The 26,276-nt window shown below is 40.5% G+C and overlaps 1 protein-coding gene across 1 annotated transcript in view; it reads left to right on the top strand.

Moving 5' to 3' along the window:
• CD109 (CD109 molecule) overlaps window positions 1-26,276 on the top strand; it is a 133,798-nt gene that overhangs the window by 59,528 nt on the left and 47,994 nt on the right. Inside the window, exons 6-19 of the mRNA XM_084622946.1 lie at window positions 3,034-3,073; window positions 4,128-4,212; window positions 8,264-8,360; window positions 9,829-9,967; window positions 10,371-10,480; window positions 12,694-12,933; window positions 14,528-14,629; window positions 14,731-14,793; window positions 16,037-16,213; window positions 19,404-19,556; window positions 20,294-20,368; window positions 20,939-20,999; window positions 22,586-22,718; window positions 25,438-25,555. Coding sequence (XP_084479072.1) covers window positions 3,034-3,073; window positions 4,128-4,212; window positions 8,264-8,360; window positions 9,829-9,967; window positions 10,371-10,480; window positions 12,694-12,933; window positions 14,528-14,629; window positions 14,731-14,793; window positions 16,037-16,213; window positions 19,404-19,556; window positions 20,294-20,368; window positions 20,939-20,999; window positions 22,586-22,718; window positions 25,438-25,555 — 1,593 coding nt within the window. The remainder of the gene's footprint in view (window positions 1-3,033; window positions 3,074-4,127; window positions 4,213-8,263; window positions 8,361-9,828; window positions 9,968-10,370; window positions 10,481-12,693; window positions 12,934-14,527; window positions 14,630-14,730; window positions 14,794-16,036; window positions 16,214-19,403; window positions 19,557-20,293; window positions 20,369-20,938; window positions 21,000-22,585; window positions 22,719-25,437; window positions 25,556-26,276) is intronic.

Below are 26,276 nucleotides of genomic sequence, written 5' to 3' on the forward strand. Positions count from 1 at the left end.
TATCTGTCATTTCTTTAAGATACCTAATACTGTGGAAATTGCAGGCCGTGATACATACATGGAGTGTTAGGGCATGGCTACACTTCCTTTTCAAACAAACATGGAGTGTTAGGGCCTGGCTACACTTGCAGAGGTAGAGCGCTTTGAGGTAAGCCAGCCTTCGGAGAGCATGGTAGGGAAAGCACTGCAGTCTGTCCACACTGACAGCTTCAAGTGCACTGGCGTAGCCACATTTGCGGCACTTGCAGTGGCATTGGGAGTGGTGCATTGTGGGCAGCTATCCCAGCATGCGAGTGACTGCAACATGCTTTTCAAATGGGGGAGGTGGGGTGGAGTGTGACAGAGAGTGTGTTGTGTGTATGTGAGGGGAGAGAGAATGGTTTTTTGGGGGGCTGAGAGCATGTCAGCATGGTGTCTTGTAAGTTCAAACAGCAGCAAACCCCCCTCACTCCCCCGCCTCTCTCTTTCACACACAGCATTCCACACTAATGGCTTGCTTTGTCTCTGAGCAAATAAGCAGCTGGCTGTCAGAAACGGTGCTTTCAAAGGGCATATCTGCATTCCTGCAGTGATTCAAAAACAATGACAAGAGTGGCCACTTGGACTTAATGGGATTATGGGACATTTCTGGAGGCTGATCAGAGCGCAGTAATGCAGCACCTCATTCATACTGGCACCACGGCTCTCCAGTGGGGGCGCAGCAAACGTTATTCCACTCGCCGAGGTGGAGTACCAGCACCGCTGTAGCCGCGGAGTCAGAGCGATCTACGTCCCTTGCCAGTGTGGACGGGTAGTGAGCTAGTGCGCCCGGGGCTCCTTTATTGCGCTGTAACTTGCAAGTGTAGCCAAGTCCTTAGTAAGGTATAAGGCAGCTATTCCACTGGTCATTGCTTTCAGATTGATTGCTCAGAATTCAGACAATCTGAGTTTACCTTGTGCTAGAGATAACTCGCTAGGAAAAGTAAGTATTTATATATAAAGATACATCAGAAGCTTGCTCCTTCTGGGGCTTGGCTTTATTAACAAAGAAATTAACAATAAGATAACATAATTTCACCTGGAATCTATTAAGCAGTAGGGATGTAAGACCTTTAAATCAGGCCCCTTTCACCCAGCCCAGCTCAGACTTTCCACTGGACTCTCCACTTTACTGGAGTCCTGTAAACTGTTAGGGGTGAGCCTTTTAATTCTCCCCTCCCCTGCCCTACTTAGCATTTCAGACTTTTAGGGGCGGCCACTCCATTGTGGCCCAATATCTTCGCCCATATTCTATCAGACAGTGAGGATTTAATGAACTACTTCTAGGTGAATGCAGGAACTCATATAGTTGTTGGGACGACAGCTCCATTCAGTCCAGATCTGACCTTCCCTTCTAGATTCCACCAAATGACAAGGGCTGTGGAATCCATTCAGATAGGCTCCAACTCCCACTAAGCTTCAGAATCTTTGAGACTGACTCTTGAGATTTCATATAAGGCAACAACATTCTCTTGAAATCTTACTTCAAAGCCATCAAAGCCAAGCCGTGGACAATTAGTTGGACAGAACAAATACCTACATTTGTTTTACATTTTCAGATGATCTCTGGCATTACAAGTGTATATTAACCAATGGCTTGTTGGTATACTTCTGCTTCAGATAAGACAAATTAGGAATATTTCATTCCACACATCATGTTTTAAGCCTCTTTTCCACAATAGCATCTGTTTATTGGCTCTGGAAAGCCGAATGATCAGTGAGATCCAGGATACAAGACATATTAACTTAGCAATTGTCTTAATGTTTCTTTAACTGATCTGTTGTTTATCATCAGAGAATGCTTATTAATATATCCCATATGGTTTAGAAAGGAGCAAACAGAAATATGAGTGATTAATGCATCTGTCTTGAAAGAAAGTTTAATCATGTTATTCCACGTGTTTGTTTGCAGGTCATCCTGAACTTTATAGACTGTAAGTCACCGTCAGTAAATCAGCAGTCAGACCATTGCAATGTTGGCAGTGTCTTTTAGCGTAACAATGCACAAGTTAAAAGTTCCATCAAGGGTTATGTGCGCAAAGAGGCAACGGACATTGTACTATCAGCTGCAATTACTTTCATTTTAGATTAAGAGAACAATAGAATAAATGAAATAAAAAGTAAAGTCTCAGAGGGAGAGCACAGATTGTGTGTCTCTTTGGACAGTCTGCCCTAGTCTCTAAGAACAAAAATGGCTTTTGATTTCTAAATACCAGAATAGAAGTTTAAAAGTGCAGTGCACAGAAAACCGAAACATTACAGTCACATAGCTAAATGTGCCACATAAGGGTTACTTTTTTAAACTGTGATCCTGGAGAAAATCAGGAAGCAACAGAAGGAATTAGAAAGACGGAAAATAGAAAGGAGAGGCCTTGAGCAATTTTATATATTGTACAGAAAACTTAGTTCTTCCATCCATTTGTTTTAATCCAATAAACAAAAGTAACTGAGCTAAGTTCAGCCCTGATGTATCTCCGTTGAAGCCAGTGGAGATGTAAAATGATACTGGTCTATTTAGTAAAGTGCTTTGCGATCTAAAATATGAACAGTGCTATATAAGAGCTAAGTATTATTATTTATTAAGGAAACTAAGCAGTTCAGGACACACAGGGCTAATAGAATCTTGCAGATTTACTGAGTTAATGAAGAACTTTAAGATTACTTGAATACCTCTGCTCTCTTGTCTTAGATTTAGATTATAAACTCTTTGGGGCAGGGATCATCTTTTCATTGTGTGTATTTACAACGTCTAGCATAATGGAGCTTGTGATCCTTGACTGGTGGTCTCTCTATGGTAAATAAATAAATAATACTTATCTTCACTGACATAAATCAATATCTGGTTCTATGTTATGTCATTATTTAAAATGACACAATTTCAATGACTATAACTTAACTTGTAGGCTGAAATCTTGCTTTTTTTGACTTGAATGAGTGTGGGACTGGGCTAGAGTAGATATAATGAACCAAATAATCTAAGCACAATTTTATATACTTTGTTTTGTTTTTCTATAGGATCAAACTCATTATCAAAGATTTACTGTGATGGAATATGGTAAGTGTGGTCCATGTGCACTCAGAGACAGAAAATTGTAATCCTTCTTTTCTGGGAATGGGAAAGTATTGTATTGTGTCAAGATGACAACGGTGCTTAAATACTACATTGATGGGTGTCTTTTTTTAAGTGCACATCACAATAATTCCCATACTTCAAATTGATTCCTGTGGAAGAGTGTCATTCTATTCTTCAGGTATCAATATCTGGCATTAAACACTTGGAGATAAACAATTACTTGGTGACATACGAACATGAAACCCCACTTGCATCTCCTACCTCTCTGAAACTGACCCACAACTTGCAGGATCAGGATGTCATTTAGTAGTTTAATCAGTGATATTTTGGATAAAAATTGGAAAAGTGGTAGAAAAAATAGTGAGGACTTCAGTTTGCCAGTATCTCACCAACAGCAATTAGAGGATATCGATTGTGCGGGATGTTCCCTGCTTATCTGAATGCATGATTCCTGCTCTGTGCTGTGAACAAAGGCAATAACTCCAGCTGAAGTCACTGCTAATATGCCACGAGGAGGCATTCTTAACTTTGAAATGATGATCAGTGTGAACTGAACTAGAGCAAATGAAACCCTATCATCTGTGTAGTCTTTTAAGTTCACTGATAGTACTGTAAAGACTGAATTGATGAGTAGTTTTTTTTTTCAGGTCTGACCTGAGAGAGAAAGGAATGATACCTTAGTTCTCAGTCCTAAAAGTGTCTCTGCACAAATGGACCTCCATGTCTGCTTGGAGACTTATCAAAGTCAGTTTGGCTCTGTATGGGTGCAGCAGTCTCTGTGTGGTTCTCAGTGCAGGATCAGCCTTAGATGCATACCAATTTTGGTTCAATATACGTGTCCTACCTGATGTCCTTTAGGAAGCTGTAGTAATGCAATCTGTATTACAGTGAAATCACTCGTCCATCAGACTGATGGGAGATTCCATCATCATTACACTGAAATACCCCTATTACTTAAAAAATTGATACTTGCTCTCCTGAGTATGAATTTAATACTTCTGATATGTTTTAATGTTAGCTTTTGATTTTTTTGTAGTGTTACCAAAATTTGAAGTTACTCTTACAACATCATTATATTATCCTTTGAAAGACAAGGACTTTACTGGTATTGTCACTGCAAAGTAAGTAAATCATAAATTTACACAACTCTCTCACTGGATTAATGTAATTCATATATATTCGTGTTACTTTATGTTATAAAGTAGTTATAAAGTTATAAATCAATCATAATATGGATTTTAAAAGGTGACAAATGAGTGTTTCATCCCATTTCTAATTTAGATATTATTATTTATTGAACATGAGAGTGTGCTTAGTGTGGCACAAACATGGTGTATGACCAGAGAATTTAGAATCTACTTTTAAAAATGGCAGATTACTTCTCCTAAAGTGGTGGGAAAAGGAGATTAAAGGAGGAATAATATTCACGTATAGCTCCATTTTATTTGAAACAGTTCAGTCTGGATTTCAAGAGAACTGAAATTGCAAGTGATCAGGGAGGAACTGAAATGTAATAAACATTTGTAAAGCATTTTGAAATTCTTAGATGCATGTTGCTACAGTAGTGCTAGGTATTGTCACTATTAAAGGTTTATAAATATTTGTTAATTGCAGCTGATTCTCTTTCATTTGCTTTAGAGCATTTAGCAGTGTTTGTTGTTGTTATTCATTATTTTAAATCTGTTACAGTCCACTGTTCGACAGCCCAGGACAGTTATGCACTGTGACAGGCGCTTTCACTGATCTGTGATAGTGTCACTGGGCTGGGAGTGAAAATAAGATCTAGTCCTCCCATCCCTCTCAAAAACCCTCATACCAAAACATCCCAAATAGAGTTTTCTGTAATTCCCAAAGGCAGATGAACTAGAGAGTCCATGAAGTTTACAAGGGACTTTTCTGTTGCCAATCTATGTTACATGGAAGACACTCACATAGTATGGAGATGAGTGGACTTAGAAACCCATAAGATAGATGGCTAAGATACTTTGATGTCTAGAATTTGCCAGTGTGAGTTGGGGTTCAGTGTTATGTATATAGGTTTACTTAACTCTTCCATTTAACCGTGATAGAATAGTTACAGTTGTGACTGATGGTTGCAAGGCAGTCAGTTTTGGATGTCAGAGGATTCTGTGAATTTGAATCCCTTGCAATTCTGAAGTTTTATTGGTCCTAGCTGTATACTGGGCATGGCTTTCCCCCAGTGATATTTTTATGATAATTCAAGTATACTGTCTGGATAAAAAAGCATTGAGATTTACACTGTCTTCAGATTTGTCACTTTCTTTTTATCATCTTTGTAATATTACCAGATTGAGATATGAAAGACACAGGGATAGAATCATAGAATATCAGGGTTGGAAGGGACCTCAGGAGGTCATCTAGTCCAACCCCGCTACTCAAAGCAGGACCAAACCCCAACTAAATCATCCCAGCCAGGGCTTTGTCAAGCCTGACCTTAAAAATATCTAAGGAGGGAGATTCCACCACCTCCCTAGGTAACACATTCCAGTGTTTCACCACCCTCTTAGTGAAAAAGTTTTTCCTAATATCCAATCTACCTCTCCCACTGCAACTTGAGACCATTACTCCTTGTTCTGTCATCAGCTACCACTGAGAACAGTCTAGATCCATCCTCTTTGGAACCCCCTTTCAGGTAGTTGAAAGCAGCTATCAACTCCCCCCTCATTCTTCTCTTCTGCAGACTAAACAATCCCAGTTCCCTCAGCCTCTCCTCATAAGTCATGTGCTTCAGCCCCTTAATCATTTTTGTTGCCCTCCGCTGGATGTTTTCCAATTTTTCCACATCCTTCTTGTAGTGTGGGGCCCAAAACTGGACACAGTACTCCAGATGAGGCCTCACCAAGGTCGAATAGAGGGGAACGATCACATCCCTCGATCTGCTGGCAATGCCCCTACGTACACATCCCAAAATGTCATTGGCCTTCTTGGAAACAAGAGCACACTGTTGACTCATATCCAGCTTCTTCTCCACTGTAACCCCTAGGTCCTTTTCTGCAGAACTGCTGCCGAGCCATTCGGTCCCTAGTCTGTAGCGGTGCATTGGATTCTTCTGTCCTAAGTGCAGGACTCTGCACTTGTCCTTGTTGAACCTCATCAGATTACTTTTGGCCCAATCCTCTAATTTGTCTAGGTCCCTCTGTATCCTATCCCTGCCTCCAGCGTATCTACCTCTCCTCCCAGTTTAGTGTCATCTGCAAACTTGCTGAGGGTGCAGTCCACACCATCCTCCAGATCATTTATAAAGATATTGAACAAAACTGGCCTGAGGACCGACACTTGGGGCACTCCACTTGATACCGGCTGCCAACTAGACGTGGAGCCATTGATCATTCCCCTTTGAGCCTGACAATCTAGTCAACTTTCTATCCACCTTATAGTCCATTCATCCAATCCATACTACTTTAACTTGCTGGCAAGAATACTGTGGGAGACCATGTCAAAAGCTTTGCTAAAGTCAAGAAACAACACATCCACTGCTTTCCCCTCATCCACAGAGCCAGTTATCTCATCATAGAGGGCAATTAGATTAGTTAGGCATGGTGTTGCCCAATGACTTTGTCATTTCTAGGCTTGATTATAGCGAAGGGTACATTTATGTTATGGAGGTCTCTTTGGAAGTCACGGAATCTGTGCAGGGCTGTGGAGCTGGCAGCCAGTTCTGACAGGGCTCCAACGGCAGGCGACAGCAGCAACAGGGGGCCCCCTGCAATGTTCCAGTGACAGGAACAGACTCCTGAGGGGGCCCTCCTCAGGGTTTCAGCCACGAGTGACAGTCTTGCGAGGGGGATGCTTTGGACAAGCAGCTGGGGGTGTCCCGTTTTCTCTTTGGGAAATATGGTCACCCTGCAGTTCCCAGCTGCTGTAGGCGGAGGCCCTCCTCCCACCCCCCAACAGCTTCCAGTTTCCACAGTGGTGGGGGAAACCAGGGAGCCTCAGCAGTAGAAGTCACAGAGAGGTCATGGCTTCCGTGAATTTTTGTTTATTTCTTGTGACCTGTCTGTGACTTTAACTAAAAATAATCATGACAAAATCTTAGCCTTAATAATAGCTGATTAATGTAACTTGTATTTTTAGGTCTTCCAGCCTGTCCTCTAAAAAGACTGCAGTTGCTGCAGACTGTTGTGAAAGTTTTTCCTGGAATTAGGATATTTGATGATATTTTCCCAGCGTCTCTGTTTTAAAATCTCTGTAACAGTTGCCAGTGTAATTCCTTATTGATTGTACAATACTAAAAGTGCTTACTTGCAGGCTTACTAACAATCTTGGCCCAGAGTCACTCTTTGATTTGCTCTTTTTAATTTCCCTTGCTGTTGTTTGAGGTCTGAGTCTGATGAGCTATTGTTTTTTCTTAAACATAATCTGGAAGCATTTGTGGAAAAGCAGTTTAGTATCTGTGCTTCACGATAATTGAGCTAAGCTTCCCAATGACATTCAAAAACCTGAATTTGTTCTAGCTTTCAGATTAAAATTGAAAAGACTTGTTTACTGTTTTTAATCATGTTTGCCTGGGGACTTTTTTGGAAGAATGCTAGATCAATTTATTACTTTATGGTTACTTTTCCAGGCATATTTTATAAATTGGGGTCTCCATCTGTATTAGCTCCATCTAGTAAGATTAGTGCAATCCTCAAAGGGCACACAAGATCCTCCCTCACAGCCTTTAAACTCTACTGCACTAAAATTGTGCAACATTCACATTTTGTTAAATAGAATTTTAAAAGTTTGACATTTTCATATTTCTTGTGGGTTAATGTCATAATTATTATGAAATGATAAAATGTAAAAAGTCTGACCAGTTATTGTTTTTCTGTAGTTATTTTGATGTTGATTGATCTCAGATTGTCCAGCACCTTGCTATGTATGAATAGTGTTTTATAATAATAATGGACTTCCAAGTGGCTGTGGGGGAAAAGGGCAGTACTTTCCACTTCTGTGCACATCCCCCACTCACAATCTGGGGGCTCATGCCCTTGATGAATTTCAACTGATGCCAGCTTTAAAAACTTCTAATCATTTCAAAGTACAAATGTGCTGTAGTTTTATTTAACGTCCTCAGGTACATTTTTTTCTTTATTCTTCGGTCTTGTACATTCTTCAGAAATCCAAAGCCATGTGATAATGGTTCATATGATCTCTCTTGTCATGTTTCAGGTATACTTATGGAAAGCCAGTGAGAGGAAGTGTAACAGTCACTTGCATTCCTGTGTCCTATTGGGGGAGCAAGAAAAATGTTACTAAAACATTGGAGGTGAGTCTTTGTTGACAATTTGTAGAGTCCTTATGAACGTAAGAACTTTGCTTCTGCATCCACTTCACTGCCAAGATGAACTATTGGAATAAACCCTCATCAGCAATTATCAACACACATTCTGTCCCCACTGGGAATCCTTTCTCCTGTTGCCTCCTATTGTGTTGCTCACACACTGCTCTTTGTTGATTCTCCTGTTCTTTTCTCATAAACCACTCCAGGCCTTTTTTTATATCGCCCTCTGTACTTGAAGCATCTTTCCTGACCCTGAGCCAATCATCCACATTCTCCTTCACACCTTTCATCTAAAGTCATTTCTTCCTGTTACTCTTCCATTGCTGGTCCCCATACCTGCCTGTTTTTCTCCCAACATTTTAATGCATTCAATAAATTGAAAAGAAAAAGCCAACAGAAACTCCCTCACCCTTATATGGGACTAACAAGATGTATGTATCTTGTCTCAATTATGTTATGTGCAGCAGCCAGCACATTGGGACCACAGTCATAATCGTACAACTGGGTACTACCATCATACAGATATTAATAACTAATAAGCATATCCCACAGTCTTTCACCATTGTAACCTTTGTCATTCTGTTAATCTCTGCTCATAGAATCATAGAATATCAGGGTTGGAAGGGACCTCAGGAAGTCATCTAGTCCAACCCCCTGCTCAAAGCAGGACCAATCCCCAATTTTTGCCCCAGATCCCAAATGGCCCCCTCAAGGATTGAACTCACAACCCTGGGTTTAACAGGCCAATGCTCAAACCACTGAGCTATCCCTCCCCCCTCAGTTTTTGTTTACTATAATCTCTCACTATGCTATGTCTCAGTAGGTGCTCAGCACTTTATTCATAGATTTTAAGGCAAGAAGGGACCATTATGATAATCTAGCCTGACCTCTTGTATAACATGGGCCAAGTATTTGACCTAGTAATTCTTGCATCAGGCCCATATCTTGTGGCTGAGCTGGTCATATATTTTAGAAAGACATCCAATCTTGATTTAAAGACTTCAAGTGATGGAGAATTAACCACATCCTTTTACAGGATCATATTCTCCAGTTCTAAGCTTCTTGGGCAGGGACTTGTCATTTGTATTTCACTATAGAACACATTGCACTAATAATCTGGCAGTGAATATTCATGAATATTGAATAATGAATATTGAATATTATTGATAATGAATATTCATAATAAAACATCAAAATTTGCCAGGATCAGACCCTACTGTCTCTTACAGTTAAAAGGCTTTTATTGTTGAAACAAGAATGATGATTACCAAAACAAAGTGTTAATATCTTAATTCATGAACTGTAATTGTAGTTTTTTATTGAGGGTACTATCCAATTTAACTAGAAATAATAGATAAAAAAAGTTGTTCTGATTTTAAGTGCTTTGAGTTTTGATGACTCCATTGGAAAAAATCCAGTCAAACAAATTAAGATCTTTGTTTTCTTGTTATAGATAAATGGATCTGTGAACTTCACTTTTAATTACTTAGAGTTTGAAAACTTATCTACTGTCCAACATGCACGGTATCAGCATGATATAGTTTACAGAGGGCCAACAGAAATTATAGCTGTAGTTACAGAATCACTTACAGGTATGTTACTTACTATGTGATGTTGCTATAGAAAACAAATGATCGAACCATATCCTAACAGTTTGTTTATATGCAGAAGGGCTCGAAAAGCTGTACTCTTCAAATCATGGGAGAGAGTAGGGAGGATGGCAAATGTGTGGAATGGAGCAGTGTAACTCATGGAAGTACTGTGCAGCCTCAGGGATCTGGTGCTGAGGGAAAGGGTACCAGTGCGTATGCCTGGATTGTCAGAGCACTGGAGTCCCCAGTGGGAAGGATAGTGACAACAGTAGAAATGGAGGTGATTGGAATTAATATTTTAAATAAAGAGAGTTTTCTCAGTATCGTGAAGAGCTGGGAGAAGCCTTTCAGAAGGATTATTCATGAAATCATGTCTTTTGAACACTCATGATTACTCCAACAGGAATCACGCAGAATGCAAGCACCACTGTATTTCCAAAGCAGAATGACTACATCATTGACTTTTCTGACTATGCTGGAGCTCTAAAGCCTTCTCTGAACTTCACAGCTACTGTAAGTTCTTCTATTTAATTATGGTTTGTTCATCAAGATAGTTCTTGTGTAAGAAAAATAATCAGTGTTCCTTTTATGGTTCTGCTTAGCTAAAAATGTCTGCTCAGTGTTAGGGGGAATTTACAAATTTATTCTAAGGACACCTCTTATTTCATTGTATTCATGCCAGCAATTTTAGCATGAGTGTCATTTGCACTAGAAAATTATAAAATAATAGGAAATGTTGTAGAATGGACATTGCCTCAGGTACGTGGAATATATTTGGAGATGGTTGGTGAGGGCTCTTGAGGAAAAGAAATTTTTCACAGAGTCTTTAGGATTTGCATCAGGGCTGATTATTTTCCATTTTGATACCTATTTTTGTTCAGTCAGAACACTCTGTAGCTAGTCTGGATTTTTTAAATAACTCTGTTAGCTAATGAATCTCGTGTTTTTACTAACATACGCTTATTACTTAGCTGTTTTATAGAATCTTATAAAACTTATTTATCCAAACACCTCCTTATGTAAAAACCTCCTGGTTTCTGAAATTGGGCTATGTCCTTTGTGTTTTTCTTTTTATCTAAAGCCCTGTCATCTAACTAAATCTCATGTTCCCAATTCTAGACAGATAAAAGGGTTTCTACTCTATGACAATGTCAGCATTTAACAGGCAACCACAATTGCACCATATGAAAGGGAAATACTTTAAAGCTTGTTGAAATGAGCCAAGTGAATTTTTTTTTTTGCTGAAGCTGTGTAAAACTTGGATCCAGATAGATAAATGGCAAGTGCTTAATATGAGCATTCACAGCAGACCAGCCTAACCTCACCATTTAGCTGAAGATTATGGCCTCACAACAGGCGTCTTTGGCTTTTGGTTCTTCTCCCTTCCCTTACCATCCTCTCAGCTTGCTCCCAGCCCTCACACACTTTATCCTCCAAAGCAAGACACAGAGGGAGGTATTGGATGAAGCTGGTACCAGGGCTGAGCAGCTGACAAGCGAAGAGAGGGATTGTCAGCTATCCACACAAAAGGAGCAGCTACTGATAAGTGGAGCTCTGAATATGAGATACACACAGAGGAAGGCAAATTAATGGACTGAGGGGTGAGGGAAAATTAACAGTCTAGTGGGAGGGATAGGCTTTTAGATTAGGGAGGGAGGGGGAGAGATGAATTGTATGTGTGTGGGGGATGAATTTATGGAGTGTGGGGTGGAGAGAAGACTGGATATGCTATGGGTGAAGGGATTGATGGAATGTGAGAACTGATATAATATGTGAAGGTAACTGAGGGATTTGAAATGGAGAAGTTGTGTACTGGGAGGTGCTCATTTTGGTACTTGATGCAAATTTTGTGCAGTTTCTTTTCCTCTGGCTTTTTGATGAGCCCATGTCTGAATCAGTTCTGTTCCTCCTACATGTGACTTAGACATTGGACTAATGCGGCTCAATGTGCATACTTAGCTGTGGGATGCTGTGGTGGTTTCACAAGAACACTAGTAATCTTCACAGTTGGAAAGGGGAAGGTTTCCCATCGTGCCTGTTTTGTCTTGCTTCCCATTCCATTTACCAGTCAGAGTCAGTATTGTAGAATCGTAGAAACACCGGAAGGGACCTAGAGAAGTCTTCTAGTCCAACCCCCTGTGCTGAGGCAGAAACAAGTAAACCTAGACTCATCCCTGATAGATGTTTGTCCAAACTGTTCTTACAACGCTCCAGTGATGGGGATTCTAAACCACCCTTGGAAGCCTATTCCAGAGCTTAACTACCCTCACAGTTGGAAGTGTTTCCTAATATCTAACCTAAATCTCCCTTGCTGCAGATTAAGCCCATTACTTTTTTTCCTATCTTCAGTGGACATGGAAGACAATGATCACTGTCCTCTTTATAGCAGCCTATAATATATTTGAAGACTGTTATCAGGTCCCTCCTAAGTCTTTTTTTTCTCAAGACTAAACATGACCGTTTTTTTAACCTTTCCTCATGGTCAGGTTTTCTCAACCTTTTATCATTTTTGTTGCTCTTCTCTGGACACTCCCTATGTGAAGTTTCAGACCTGGAATTTGAGTTATGGAGTTGAGGTGTCCTGATAGACATATTACAAACCTGAAGATAACTGCTGTTTAAAAAATATAATCATGTCATAAAAACGAATGTATGGTTACATCTTATGAATCCTGGATTTATGTTGTGGCCTGTCTTATGAACACTTCCTTGTTTTTTGTTATTAGCTAAAAGTAACACGTTCCGACAAAAATCAGCTGACTGCCGAAGAGAGACAAAATTATGTCACAATCACTGCAGAACAGTCAGACACTGTTCCTCACCACGGTGTGTTCTCTATGTACAAAAATGGAGCAGTGCAGCAGAGAAATGAGACAGTGCATATCCTAAATTACACTGTCCCAGAAAATGGAATCATTCACCTTGAGGTCCCGGTTCTGACTAATACGATGAATCTGCTTATTAAGGTAGTGTTTACATCATGAAAACTCAAAGCATTAATCCAGCACAATTCAAAGAATGAGACTATAGTGGCTTTTCAACAGTACATTGCCTCTGACTTATGCAACAGCTGGTGTGGGGAGCAATTATTTATTGTTTGTATTACAGTAGCACCTAGGCTATCGTCCTAGACACCACATACACAGCGAGAGAGAGTGCCTGACACTAAGTATACAAGACAGACAATGATGGGGAAGGAAATAGAGGCACAGAAAGGTGAAATGGCTCACCCAGTGTCTCAACTAGGTCAGTGGCAGAACCAGAAATAGAAGCCAGGTCTTCTGTTGTGTAGGTTAGTGCCTTATCCACTTGACTGTGCTGTCAGAATTCTGGTCTTCATGTGGGAGCTTGAAGATATTGGTGATTAGCCCTAGAGGAAGAAGAGGGAAATCTACTTGTACATCAGGTGATTCCGTGTCTGTTTGTTTGCATAGCTCACTTGATGAAGGGCACAGTGAATGCTATCCCCTCTGAGGAGGGTAAGGGAGAACAGGGTGTTAAAATAAGAAGTGGGATTAATATTCAGGTCAAGGCCGTGTGTAGTGACAAGCTTCTGAGATCTTTGGAAAATTGTGATTGTACCTGGTTTGAGTTTGAGCTATCTCACCAGCTGTTGCTTTTCTAGATGAAATTCATGGGGCCAGGTTCTGCTATAAATCATACCACTGTAAATCTAGAATAACTTTATTGGCTTCAGTAGCGTTACTCTGGATTTTATACCAGTAGAACTGAATGGAAACAGGCCACAATGAGAATAACTGTAGTTGATATAAACTAATGGGAGATATGACCAACCAAGGAATTACTAATGTTATTACTGATAGTGCTTTAAGAAAACCTGAAAACTGATCAGCGCTCAATTGCTTATTGAGTCATTGCTTTAAGTGACATGCCATACATGAGTATTATGAGAATGGCAACCACATGGCCCTGAATGTCCTTTTTCAAGGGCCTTTCTAGGGTCCCTGCAGTTTTGGTGAAGAAAAAAAAAGGTGTTATGTAACCCCCTTGCAAAACCTGACTGCCTGGTCAGAGACTGTGGGCAGCTGGACTGGTGAGAATGACAGCATGTATGGAGATCAGGGATCAGCACATCTCAGGCCAGTCTCATGTTGCCACTTTCCCCTTCCCACCACCTCTGGTATGTTGTCCCCCAAAACCAGGAATCTCCCAGTTTCTTAGGTTATTCCTGGCTTGCAGTAAGGTTGTCGAAAAATCTTTCCCCCCTGTTTTGTAAACTTGCTTCAGAGCTGCGCCCAGCTCTGCTGAGCTGCTACAGAAAGGAAAGAGGCACCTTCACGCCCTCTCTTTAATCTGCCAAGCCAGTCCCAGGTGTACCTTCCTGCCCATGCTCTTCGCCATGAACTCACCCATCCCCATGCCTCATGTCTTGGTTTTTCACTTTGATAATCTGGCCACCCTAACTGTGTTGAAACCATTATGTATATAATATATATAACATTTTCAGTCTGTATCATACCATATATAATGATAGTATACACATGAGCAGTAAATAAATTTTATAATTCTAGTAACAGCCTTTTTTGTATTGCCTTACAGGCTAGTTTTCTTAATAGTGAAACTAACATAGCAATTCATGGTATATTCAACTCCCCCAGCATGACTTACCTCCAGATAAAAAAACCAAGACAAGATGTAAAGGTAACACATGTTCATATGAAGCTATACTTGCCAATAAAATATTACTGTCAGGTATTCATCATGGACACCTATTTATTCCTATCATCATGTTATTTCTCTAGGTTGGGATTCCTTTTCAGCTGAGTGTTGCAAGCAACAAGCTAATAAAGGAGATCAGTTATCTGGTAACTTACCAATTTTACATGTGTATGACTTGAGGTGATTGTTACCAACCTGAGATAAATTCAAATGAGTAAAAAAATGTGGTTAAGTATTTGAGAGATTTGATTATTATTGATTTGCTCAGTAAAAACAATGGATCCAGTCCTTACTTTGTATTTGCTCAGTCCTTACTCAGAGGGAGCCCCACTGTCTGCCTCCTTGGAGCTGTATGGGAGAGGCTGCTCTGTCATTCTTTTAAAGGGAGGAGTGGGTTCCCCTCTGTTTCAGGCCAGCTCTGTTAGCTGATGAGCCTTAGTAGCAGTGCCAGATCTCATCAATTAGATTGTGTCCATCTACTGGGCAGGGGTGCATTTCCGACCCTTCCACCCCAAGAATCCACATGGGGTCACAGCATATTCTAACCCCTGATAATCAAGATGCTTGGTGTTAGATGCATAGATTTCTATTAACAGCAAGCTGACCAAGCGTGACCTTAGAATCTCACATTTGACCTGAAATAGAAAAAATAGATTTGTGCCCTTTTTTATAATGTAAAAGAATGCTATTTTTTTTAAAAAAATGAACAGTTTGGAAGTCTGGTGGTTCTCCTTGTTTTTTATGTCTTAGGAATAAGAGGAGTGTTAAGTATGGTCTTTTGTTGGTTTTGTTGGGGTTGGAGGTCTGAAATGTATATTCGGTGAGCTTTCCCAGCACTGAAATGAAGAATGGTGTTGAAACATTAACAAACAGCGCTTTTCCTCCAAATGTTTATAGGGAAACTGTTTGTGGTGTTAAAAGAGATGGTCAAAAAATAGGGGGGAAATGTCACAATTTTTTAAAAATTTCTCCCACTTTTTTCAAAACATTTGAAAATTTTCTACTAGCGCTAGATGTCACAAAGAAACAGCCCCCCTCCATGTTTCAATCTGTCTAGTTAAAATTACCTTCCTTCTCAATTAGATTTCAGTTGCTTGATATCTGCAATGTCATAATCCTATTATTTCCCCAGTTGTCCGGAGAGTCTTCCAGAAAAAAAGGCTAGTCAAGACGTGAGTTTCTAATTTAAAACAATCCATTTGCCCTCTCCTCCATATTCCCCCGCAAAAGCCAACCAACCTTCTCGGGCCTTCTCCAAAAAAGGGCACAGATAGCTCATATTTTGTATGGAAGGTTGTCTTTAAAATTTATTGCAAAACTAGGGGCAATTTGTGATTGTAATACAGATAGTATCTTATTATAACTTGGACATTTTATTTTCCCTTTCAGGTGGTAGCTAAAGAACAGATTGTGGCTGTAGGCACAGAGGTTTTAACAACGTTCACTTTAAAACCAGAAAATTCCTGGGCTCCTGTGGCGTGTATAAGTATCTTTTATATTGATGAGAATGGGGAAGTTGTAAATGATGCCCTGACTCTGCCAATTCAGCCTGTTCTTGAAAACAAGGTAGTAAATCAAAGACTGAGTTTGAGATGACTTTCTTTATGTGTCTTACATACTAAGTAATAGTTCAGAATGGAAGATTTGCTGATAAAAAAGTCCTCCTCAATGTAGGCCTGATTCAAAGCTCGCTGAATTTAGTGGAAAACTCTCACTGACTTCATTGGCAGTTGGTTCAGGCCATAAGTGAAAGACTGTTGGAGGAGACATTGGGAAGATACTGGTATCATAGTAAACCAGGAGAGAGTTGCTTCAACTATGATTCCCCCAGAACTGGACTAGAGAAAGATTCAGAAGGGCCATACTCAGAACATACAAGTGTTGTCTTCTCAGAGGAGCAATACTCCCAGCTATGTTATGAATCCGGAAGGTAGAAAACAGAATGGAATGAACACGTTTCTGCTGTGTGGAGAGGAACCAAACTGTGGAAAGGCTGCATAGAGGGACTGTTTTCCCCTCCCTCCATGAATCATGAGTACAGTCAGTTCTCTTTGTGGCAATACAGAAGTGGCATTTAGGACAAGGTTGGCCAGTGGAAATTTTTCTCCTGTTCAATGGAGTCAAACGCTTTATGGCTAAAAGGGCTAATGTGATCCTTGGATGCATGAACAGGGGAAATTGAGTAGGAGTAGGGAGGATATTGTACCTCTCTATTTGGCATTGGTGCAACCACTGCTAGAATACTGCATCCAGTTTTGTTGTCCAGAATTCAAGAAGGATGTTGTAGAGGGGTCAGAGAAGAGCTATGGGAATGATTAAAAGATTAGAAAACAATCCTCATAGAAGCTCAATATATTTAGCTTACAAAAAGAAGGTTTAGGGGTGACTTAATTACAATCTGTAAGGGGAACAAATATCTGTTAATGGGCTCTTCCATGTAGAAGATAAAGGTGGGATACAATCCAATGGCTGGAAGTTGAAGCCAGACAAATTCATACCTGAAATAAGGTGTATATTTTTAACAGTGAGGGTCATTAACCATTGGAACAATTTATCAAGAGTTATAATAGATTATCCAACACTGGCAATTTTAAAATTAGGATTGGATGTTTTTCTCAAAGATATGCCTTAGGAATTATTTTGTGGACGTTCTGTGCCCTGTGTTGTAGACGATCACAATAGTCCCTTCTGGCCTTGGAACCTATGAATATGCTGAACAGTTTTATTTGGAACCAGGTGGAACTTGATCTGGCTCGTGCTTGTGAATTGGTTAGCTATTCTCCATTCTCTTCACAATGCTATCCCATCCTTGGGAGCTGAGCATTGTTTGTGGCGTTATAAGCAGTTGTGTGGCAAGGTGGTCAGAAAGCTGCAGTTCATACCCTACATGTGACACATTCCTGCTGTGTTGCGTATCTGTTTTCTTAAAAGTTCAATAAATTAAAAATAGCAATAAAGAAAGGTAATGTAGCTGAGAGCTAAAACTCAGAAGCTTAAGATCAGAAGCAGGAGAAGATATTTGTAACAAGAAAGCATATAGAGCCTTATCCAGCTCCATTGAAGTCAATGGGAGTCTTTCCATTGACTTCAGTGGTACTGTATTAGGCTCCTAGTGAAGACTACAGTATAATTTATATTACAGAGATAGGGCCTGTTCTTGCAAACCTTACTAGTCTTGTGAGCATGGGTTTGTGGGAACAGGCCAAAATCGAAGTATCTGATTAAAGTGCAATTTAAAGATCAGAAAACCAGGCAATCTTAAATACAGAGATGATGGAAAATTGGGAAGATGAATTAATGGGAATTAAATATTTGCCTAATGGTTTCAGCCACTGAAAACTTCAGATTTGGAAACCAATGGGATATAATGAAATAATTGATCTTCTTCAAAGCTACAAAAATTCCAAACTAATTCTACTTCTCTTTGTGAGGCGTAGCTATTGAAATTTCCTAAGTGCAGCAGAAACGTGATCAGTTACTTCTGGGAGTAATTTATAGCTTGTTCTTGCATTTCATTTCAATAAATAACTTGACAACAGTGTTTTAAATGTCATTTAATCCAAACCCATCTCTTCATGAATCAGTCTGTTGTCTTATTTACAGCATAATAAGCAGTGATAATCATAGGCGCCAACTTTTCCCCGCGCCGGTAGGTGCTTGACCTCCCCCGCCCCACTCTACCCCTGCCCCGCCCCCATTCCAACCTCTTCCCCAAAGTCCCTGCCCCAACTCCGCCCCCTCCTTGCCCCTACTGGACCCCTTCTCCAAATCCCCGCCCCGGCCCTACCTCTTCCCCGCCTCCTCCCCGAGTGCGCTACATTCCTGCTCCTGCCCCCTCCCTCCCAGCGCTTGCTGCGCAAAACAGCTGTTTTGCGGCGGCAAGCGCTGGGAGCTAGGGGGAAAAGCAGGCATGCTTCAGGGGAGGAGGCGGAGGTTGAGTGGAGGCAGAGGTGAGCTGGGGTGGGGGGGCAGGCTGTGAGCTGCCGGTGGGTGCAGAGCACCCACCAGTTTTTCCCCATGGGTGCTCCAGCTCCGGAGCATCCACGGAGTCGGCGCCTATGGTGATAATCAATTACTTTAGCCATTGATAGTATGTTTGCCACTGGCCCAGACTTTTCACTGTGAATGTAGTTCTGGGAAGACCTGTTTCTCTGCTTAAATGCATTTTTCCAGTCAAGAGTTTAGAGTAAAATTTGGTTCTCCAATGAAGAAAAGGGCAAAATTATTCATCTGAAACAGGAGTACTGAACGGCCATCTGTTCCTCAACCCCCTATGCAAATACTGGGATAGCTGGAGAAGGGCCAGTTGGAACCTGTGGGGCTGGTTTGCAGATTGAAAGTGTAACCCACTGGTCAGAGTGTATTACACAACCCCCTCTGTGCCCAACCCACAGAGGATGTGAGTGTGACTGCTCCAGCTACCGAATCTGGCGCTTTAGTTCAGACTCATCCTTTTAGCTCTAGTGGTCCCTTGAATACTCGTTATTGGCCAAGATAGTGGCCATCACAGAAACAAAGGATGTCCATGGGGGTGCTGGCGCTTACCAGCTACAGATTGAAGGAATCTGAGGGTTTAGGGAGCAGCATGTAAACCCTTAGCGCCTTCCAAGAGTTGGTGGGAACCATGCCTTCCCCAGCCAAACCAGATTCTCAGCCACAACTAATTAAAATAAAAAGCTCATGATTGAAAGCTCTTGGCTGACCCTGAAATATTAATGTGTAATTTAAACCATCATCATTTTCTTCTTTTTCTTAGATCAAAGTATCTTGGAATAAAGATAAAGTCAATCCATCTGAGAAAGTCTCCCTTAAAATCAGTGTAACTGAACCCAGTTCTGTAATTGGACTTTCAGTTGTTGACAAAAGTACAAAGCTCCTTGGAGAAAGTAGTGACATTACAGAAGACAGTGTAAGTAAAAGAAAAAAGCTTTGTATACAGTGTATTTCTGAAAAGTGTAAGGTTATGGAAATGTAACAGTTTTTATGTTTTATTTTATATAGATATAAATAGATAAGTATAGAATGCAACTTTGGGACTGATCTTGCAACCTTTATTTGTGTGAACAATTCTTACTCATTCAAGTTGTCTATCAACATTAGTGAGCTGCTTAGGAATATACTGTTTGTAAGATGAGCCCCTTTATTTGGAATTATACTTGTTCTGTCCTGTAAATTTTCATTCCTTAGATATGCTAGCGGACTAATATTCCAACCGGCATTTCATCTTTTTCCAACACTTCTGAACTTTGTCCATCAAACTGCTCACAGTCAAATCATTTTTCTTTTAGAAACAAACAACATAGGAAAGCTCTTCACACATGCCCACCGCTTCCCACAGCTCCCATTGGCCAGGAATGGCGAACCGCAGCCACTGGGAGCTGCAGGGGGCTGTGGCTGCGGATGGTCAACGTCTGCAAAATGTCTTACGGCCTGCAGTCAGCTTACCCTGATGGGCCACAGGTTGCCCACCACTGGTGTAAGCCATTATTGCCTAACGCCATTCATATGGTAATTCCAATTTTCCAGAGGCAAGAGATCTACTATTTGAGGGATAGCTCTGCAAATTAACATCCTGTATAGTACATTTTATTTAAAGAATTGCACCCTGCTTTCACAATTCGCATTCTTTTATTTTTCTTTTCTTAGGTGCTCCATGAACTACATTTGTACAACACAGTACAATATTTTGACGCAATCAGAAGTCCTCTCAGTGTCTTTCAGGTATCATTTTTAAATCTAGAAGTTGGATTTTTTTCTCTTTAATTGTACATACTCTGCAGAAGGAAAATATATTAAATACTCCTTGTAAAGTTTGAAAACTGCAGACAATCCACTGTTTTCATAGTTTCTACTGTGTTTGTCAAGACAGCATCAAGTTGTTTTGGGGGAGAATTTAATTTTGTTTTACAAAAGTCTAAAAATGAAAGTATTCACAGAAGTTTAATAGATAATAGTGAAATTCATCACTATGTGCCCATTTCAAAATGCAAGCATGCAGATGAACTAGCAGTCCACTGAAGTCTTTGTACTTAATTCTTTTTTTCTTTAAGCCAAAACATCATGCCACCCTAAGTGACGTCTGATGGTGTGGTAAGGATTCAAAGTCAGAAAATAGCATTTGTTGTGCCATGCATTTGAGTTGCTAAAAATTGACTTTCATTTTATTTTAAATTGAGTTTAATTTAAAAAAGAAAGAAAGACATTTAAAAAGAATGAAAGAAAGGAAAAAATAAGAGAATGAGTACTTTACATGTCCTGTACTGAAATATATTGTATGTCTTTTTTATCCAGAAATGCAACCTTTGGGTATTGACTGATGCAAACCTTCCAGAAGACAAGAATAATGTTCTCTGTAAGTAATAAAAATTGGCATAACCAAACCATTGCTATCTGCTAGGTCCAGGAGGGTTAAAGATAAACAAACAGGGCCAAATTCTGGTTGGTTGCACCAAGAAAAACCCAGAGTCACGCCACAGAAGTCATAGATTTACCTGTATGTAAGATGTTGTAATATGGGAGAATTTGGCCTACAGGTTTTATCTTTTATTTGAATCACTTTCTTTAACAGCATGTATTTTGCATATTTGTCAGGATTACATTGTTGTCTGAGGTGACAAAAGATCCATCGGGGCTTGAAGACAAATTCCTGAAATAGATATTTCAAATACAGACCCTTCCTCTACAGATGGAGAGGGTCCCTTTGCAGCAGATCCAATGTGGTTCAGCTGTGCAGCTTGGGTGACTAGTTTTGTGTGCAATGTGAGTTGCACTCTGCATGAGCTCATTGCGTTGAGCCTGCAGGGCTACTACACAGATCCTTTCCCCCTCTGTCTTATAGGTGTGGGTACATAAGACCTTACTTCATATGACTGAATAATCTCTGTGGAACATCTCTGCAGCTACTTTACAATCTAGGGAGAAGAATTTCTCTCATTTATGCTGCACCCAGCCCGGCTAAATCAGATTCTGGTCACAAGATTAAGCCTTAAGAGTCCGATCCTGCAAATTCTTACTCACATGAGCAGTCTTAACCACTGTGACAAGGCCCACTGAATTAATCTCTGACTACCCTCATGAATAGGTGTTTGCAGGACTGCATCCTAAGATTCTTGGAGAGTTTTGGGTATAAATATGGGGTAACACTTTCATAAGAACTTAAATCAATTGATGGGACTTAGGCTCCTAATCAACATAGGTGCTTTTGAACATGGGACTTAGGCTAGTTTGCATTTTTTCCCCATGGACTCTATGGTTTCTGTCCATGCCACTGCTGACACGAAGTGGCTGAAAGGGTCCTGGACCTGAGAGGTGCTTTGTGTTTTGAACTCTCATTGAGTTAAACAGCAATGGCTCAGCACCCCTAGTATAGTTATATTCAGACTATATGGAGTATATGTATACCCCTAAAGAGGCCATCTAGGGTATGTCTACACAGCATTTGGAAGCAAATGGGAGTGAGGCCCCCACCTTGGGTTGATTGACTTGGGCTAGTGGGGCTCACACTAGTGCTCTAAACAGCGCTTTGAGTTGTGGTTTGGGTGGAGCTTGAGGTCTGAAGCCCACCCTCCTCCCTAGCCTTCAGAGCCTGAGCTCCAGCCAGAGTTGCAACTTCAAAGTCCTGTCTATACAGCTACATTTAGAGTGTAGCACAAGACCTGCTAGCCTAAGTCTGATGACCTAGCTGGGAGGCTTGCTCCTTTTTGCTCCAAAACGCTGTATAGACATAGAGACCTGTCAAACTTAAATTTTGTGTGCAATGCTTTTGTGTTTAAGTGAAAATAACAGTGCCATAACACTAAATTCAATTCAGAAATACCATGTGTACTGTTACCAAACTTCTTGTGGGTTTGTAAATAATTATTCATGAAACAGGGTGCTAATTTGATTTTGTTTTGCTACGTAGTTTTCTGATATTTGACAATATTTTTAATTTTGTAGATGATGAGATGATACCCTACAGTGCAGATTTTGATGACTATCTAGGTACTGCAGGCGGATTTCCTGCTTTCAGTAGTCCACATGTAAGGAAAAATTTCCCGGAGACTTGGCTTTGGATTGACACCAATACTAGGTAAACACTTAGAGAAAAACAGAGATTTTTACTCTTACTTGCTCTGGATTTCTGACATACTTTAATTATTTTCCAGGGGCATGTTGTACTATTACATTTTAAATAGTATTCTGCATTGATCCCTATTACCATTTATATTACAGTACCACCTAGAGGTAGTAACTAAGATTGGAGGTCCACTGTGCTCGGCATTGTACAAATACATTTTAAGAGACAATCTCTGCCTGAAGAGCTTACAATCTAAATGAACAACACAGAGAAAGGGTGGGGAAAGGGAAGTAGTATTAGGTCTCTTATACAGATGGGTAAATGAGGCAAAGGGAGATTTGATGATTTACCTCTGGTGACACTGTATTTTAAAAAATCCTATTGAGGTTGCATGAACAAACCATCCTGATGTGTAGAAAGAATAGTAAATATGGCAGGCGACTAGCTTGGCTTAACAGTAAAATCCTTGCTGATCTTAAACACAAAAAAGAAGCTTACAAGAAGTGGAAGTTTGGACAAATGACCAGGGAGGAGTATAAAAATAATTGCTCAAGCATGCAGGAGTTAAATCAGGAAGGCCAAATCACACTTGGAGTTGCACTTAATGTACTCAATGCACACATGTACTCAATGCATTTTTTGCCTCTGTCTTTACCAACAAGGTCAGCTCCCAGACTACTGCACTGGGTAGCACGGTGTGGGGAGGAGGTGATCAGCCCTCTGTGGAGAAAGAAGTGGTTCAGGACTATTCAGAAAAGCTGGACGAGAACAAGTCCATGGGGCCAGATGCACTGCACGAGGGTGGTAAAGGAGTTGGCGGATGTGATTGCAGAGCCATTGGCCATTATCTCTGAAAACTCATGGCGATCAGGGGAGGTCCCGGATGACTGGAAAAAGGCTAATGTAGTGCCCATCTTTAAAGAAGGGAAGAAGGAGGGTCTGGGGAACTACAGGCCAGTCAACCTCCCCCCAGTCCCTGGAAAAATCATGGAGCAGGTCCTCCAGGAATCAATTTTGAAGCACTTAGAGGAGAGGAAAGTAATCAGGAACATTCAGCATGGATTCACCAAGGGCAAATCATGCCTGACTAACCTAATTGCCTTCCATGATGAGATAACTGGCTTTGTGGATGAGGGGAAAGCAGTGGACATGTTGTTTCTTGACTTTAGCAAAGCTTTTGACATGGTCTCCCACAGTATTCTTGCCAGCAAGTTAAAGTAGTATGGATTGGATGAATGGACTATAAGGTGGATAGAAAGTTGGCTAGATTGTCGGGCTCAATGGGTAGTGATCAATGGCTCCATGTCTAGTTGGCAGCCGGTATCAAGTGGAGTGCCCCAAGTGTCGGTCCTCAGGCCGGTTTTGTTCAATATCTTCATAAATGATCTGGAGGATGGTATGGATTGCACCCTCAGCAAGTTTGCAGATGACACTAAACTGGGAGGAGAGGTAGATACGCTGGAGGGTAGGGATAGGATACAGAGGGACCTAGACAAATTAGAGGATTGGGCCAAAAGTAATCTGATGAGGTTCAACAAGGAAAAGTGCAGAGTCCTGCATTTAGGACAGAAGAATCCCATGCACTGCTACATACTAGGGACAGAGTGGCTAGACAGCAGTTCTGCAGAAAAGGACCTAGCGATTACAGTGGACAAGAAACCGGATATGAGTCAACAGTATGCCCTTGTTTCCAAGAAGGCTAACAGCATTTTGGGCTGTTTAAGTAGGAGCATTGCCAGCAAATCGAGTGACATGATCATTCCCCTCTATTCGGCATTGTTGAGGCCTCATCTGGAGTACTGTGTCTAGTTTTGGGCCCCACACTACAAGAAGGATGTGGAAAAATTGGAAAGCGTCCAGCGAAGGGCAACAGAAATGATTAGGGGACTTGAACACATGACTTATGAGGAGAGGCTGAGGGAACTGGCTTGTTTAGTCTGCAGAAGAGAAGTGTGAGGGGGGATTTGATAGCTGCTTTCAACTACCTGAAAGGGGGTTCCAAAGAGGATGGATCTAGACTGTTCTCAGTGGTAGCAGATGACAGAACAAGGAGTAATGGTCCCAAGTTGCAGTGGGGGAGGTTTAGGTTGGATATTAGGAAAAACTGAAGCACTGAAATGGGTTACCAAGGGAGCTAGTGGAATCTCCTTCCTTAGAGGTTTTTAAGGTCAGGCTTGACAAAGCCCTGGCTGGGATGATTTATTTGGGGATTGGTCCTGCTTTGAGCCAGGGGTTGGACTGCATGACCTCTGGAGGTCCCTTCCAACCGTGATATTCTACATTTCTATGATTCTATGACACTAAAATCTGTGGTAGATGCAGAAATTAAATCCTACTTTACTGAGCCCTAGTCCAGTGTCTTAACCATGAGACGATCCAAAATTGCTAAATTGGTGACACAATCTGACCCGTACTGTGCGTCAATACATGACACTCATTTAACTAAGCATTAATATCAGGAGCTTTAGGAAAACAGCTGACATCTGGAGGGTATTTCTATAGAATATGGAGGGATTTATTGTCTTAAAGTGAGTAATTTTTAATTCACCATTTAATTATTACTTTGGGGCCTAACAAAAACATTTTACAGAAAGTTTGGAGAAGAAGAAAAGGTAAACAACAATCTTTCCAGTTAAGAATTCAGACTACATTTATGATCTGTCTTAAACATTTTATTTACTGAGCATTAAATTAATGCTTTTGAAATTCGGATGTGTTTTTCTCTTGTTAGATCCAGCAGAGATACAACAATGGAAGTTATAGTACCTGATACCATCACTTCTTGGGTAGCCAGTGCTTTTGTAATATCTGAAAACCTCGGACTTGGAATTACGACTGCACCTGTTGTGGTAACATAGTACAATATAGTTCCAGTTTATGTTAGTGGTAACACCCCAGTTTATTATTTTCAGTTTTATATTGTAACAAGAACAGTAGCAACCTGATTATTTTAATAAGGAAAACAAGACTCATTAAATACAATCAAATTTTAAGCAGAGCTGCACACTGAAATCAGTGGAGAGGTCTCTTTTAAAATCTATGGTACCATATTCCTCCTTCTCCTGTACGCATAAATAACTTCAATACTGCAGAATGATATACAGTGATTCTGTGCCTTTGGGCGTCTGTCTTTGTTGGATTATAAGTGCATCTGCTTGCTGCCTCCTTTCGTTTCTTTATTTCACAGCTTTAGTTAAAAAATGTTGCATTTTCAAAAATATACCTAATATAGATAAATCTTAAAAATACAAACCCAAATTACAGCACTTGCAGAAAGCAATACATAAAGAAGAAAAAATAGATTATTAGATGAGCCCATTATTTTGCTTTCTAATATATTCTTCCCGATTGGCATGAAGATAGCGCCATGTAGAGACAAGTTTTTAAATCATCCATTGCTTAAGCATCCAAAACAGTTGAAAGTCATGATTTAACAGGATCCCAAATGATGGGAAAGGTCAAAGCTTTCAAACCTGGATGTCTGAAGTTAGACTTTTAAATCATTCTAGGCACCTAAGATATGAAAATGCCAAGAACCCAGCTACTCCCGTGTGAACAGGGCTAGAGGGT

This window comes from Lepidochelys olivacea (assembly GCF_965140295.1).
Source record: "Lepidochelys olivacea isolate rLepOli2 genome assembly, chromosome: 3".
Taxonomy (NCBI): domain Eukaryota; kingdom Metazoa; phylum Chordata; order Testudines; family Cheloniidae; genus Lepidochelys; species Lepidochelys olivacea.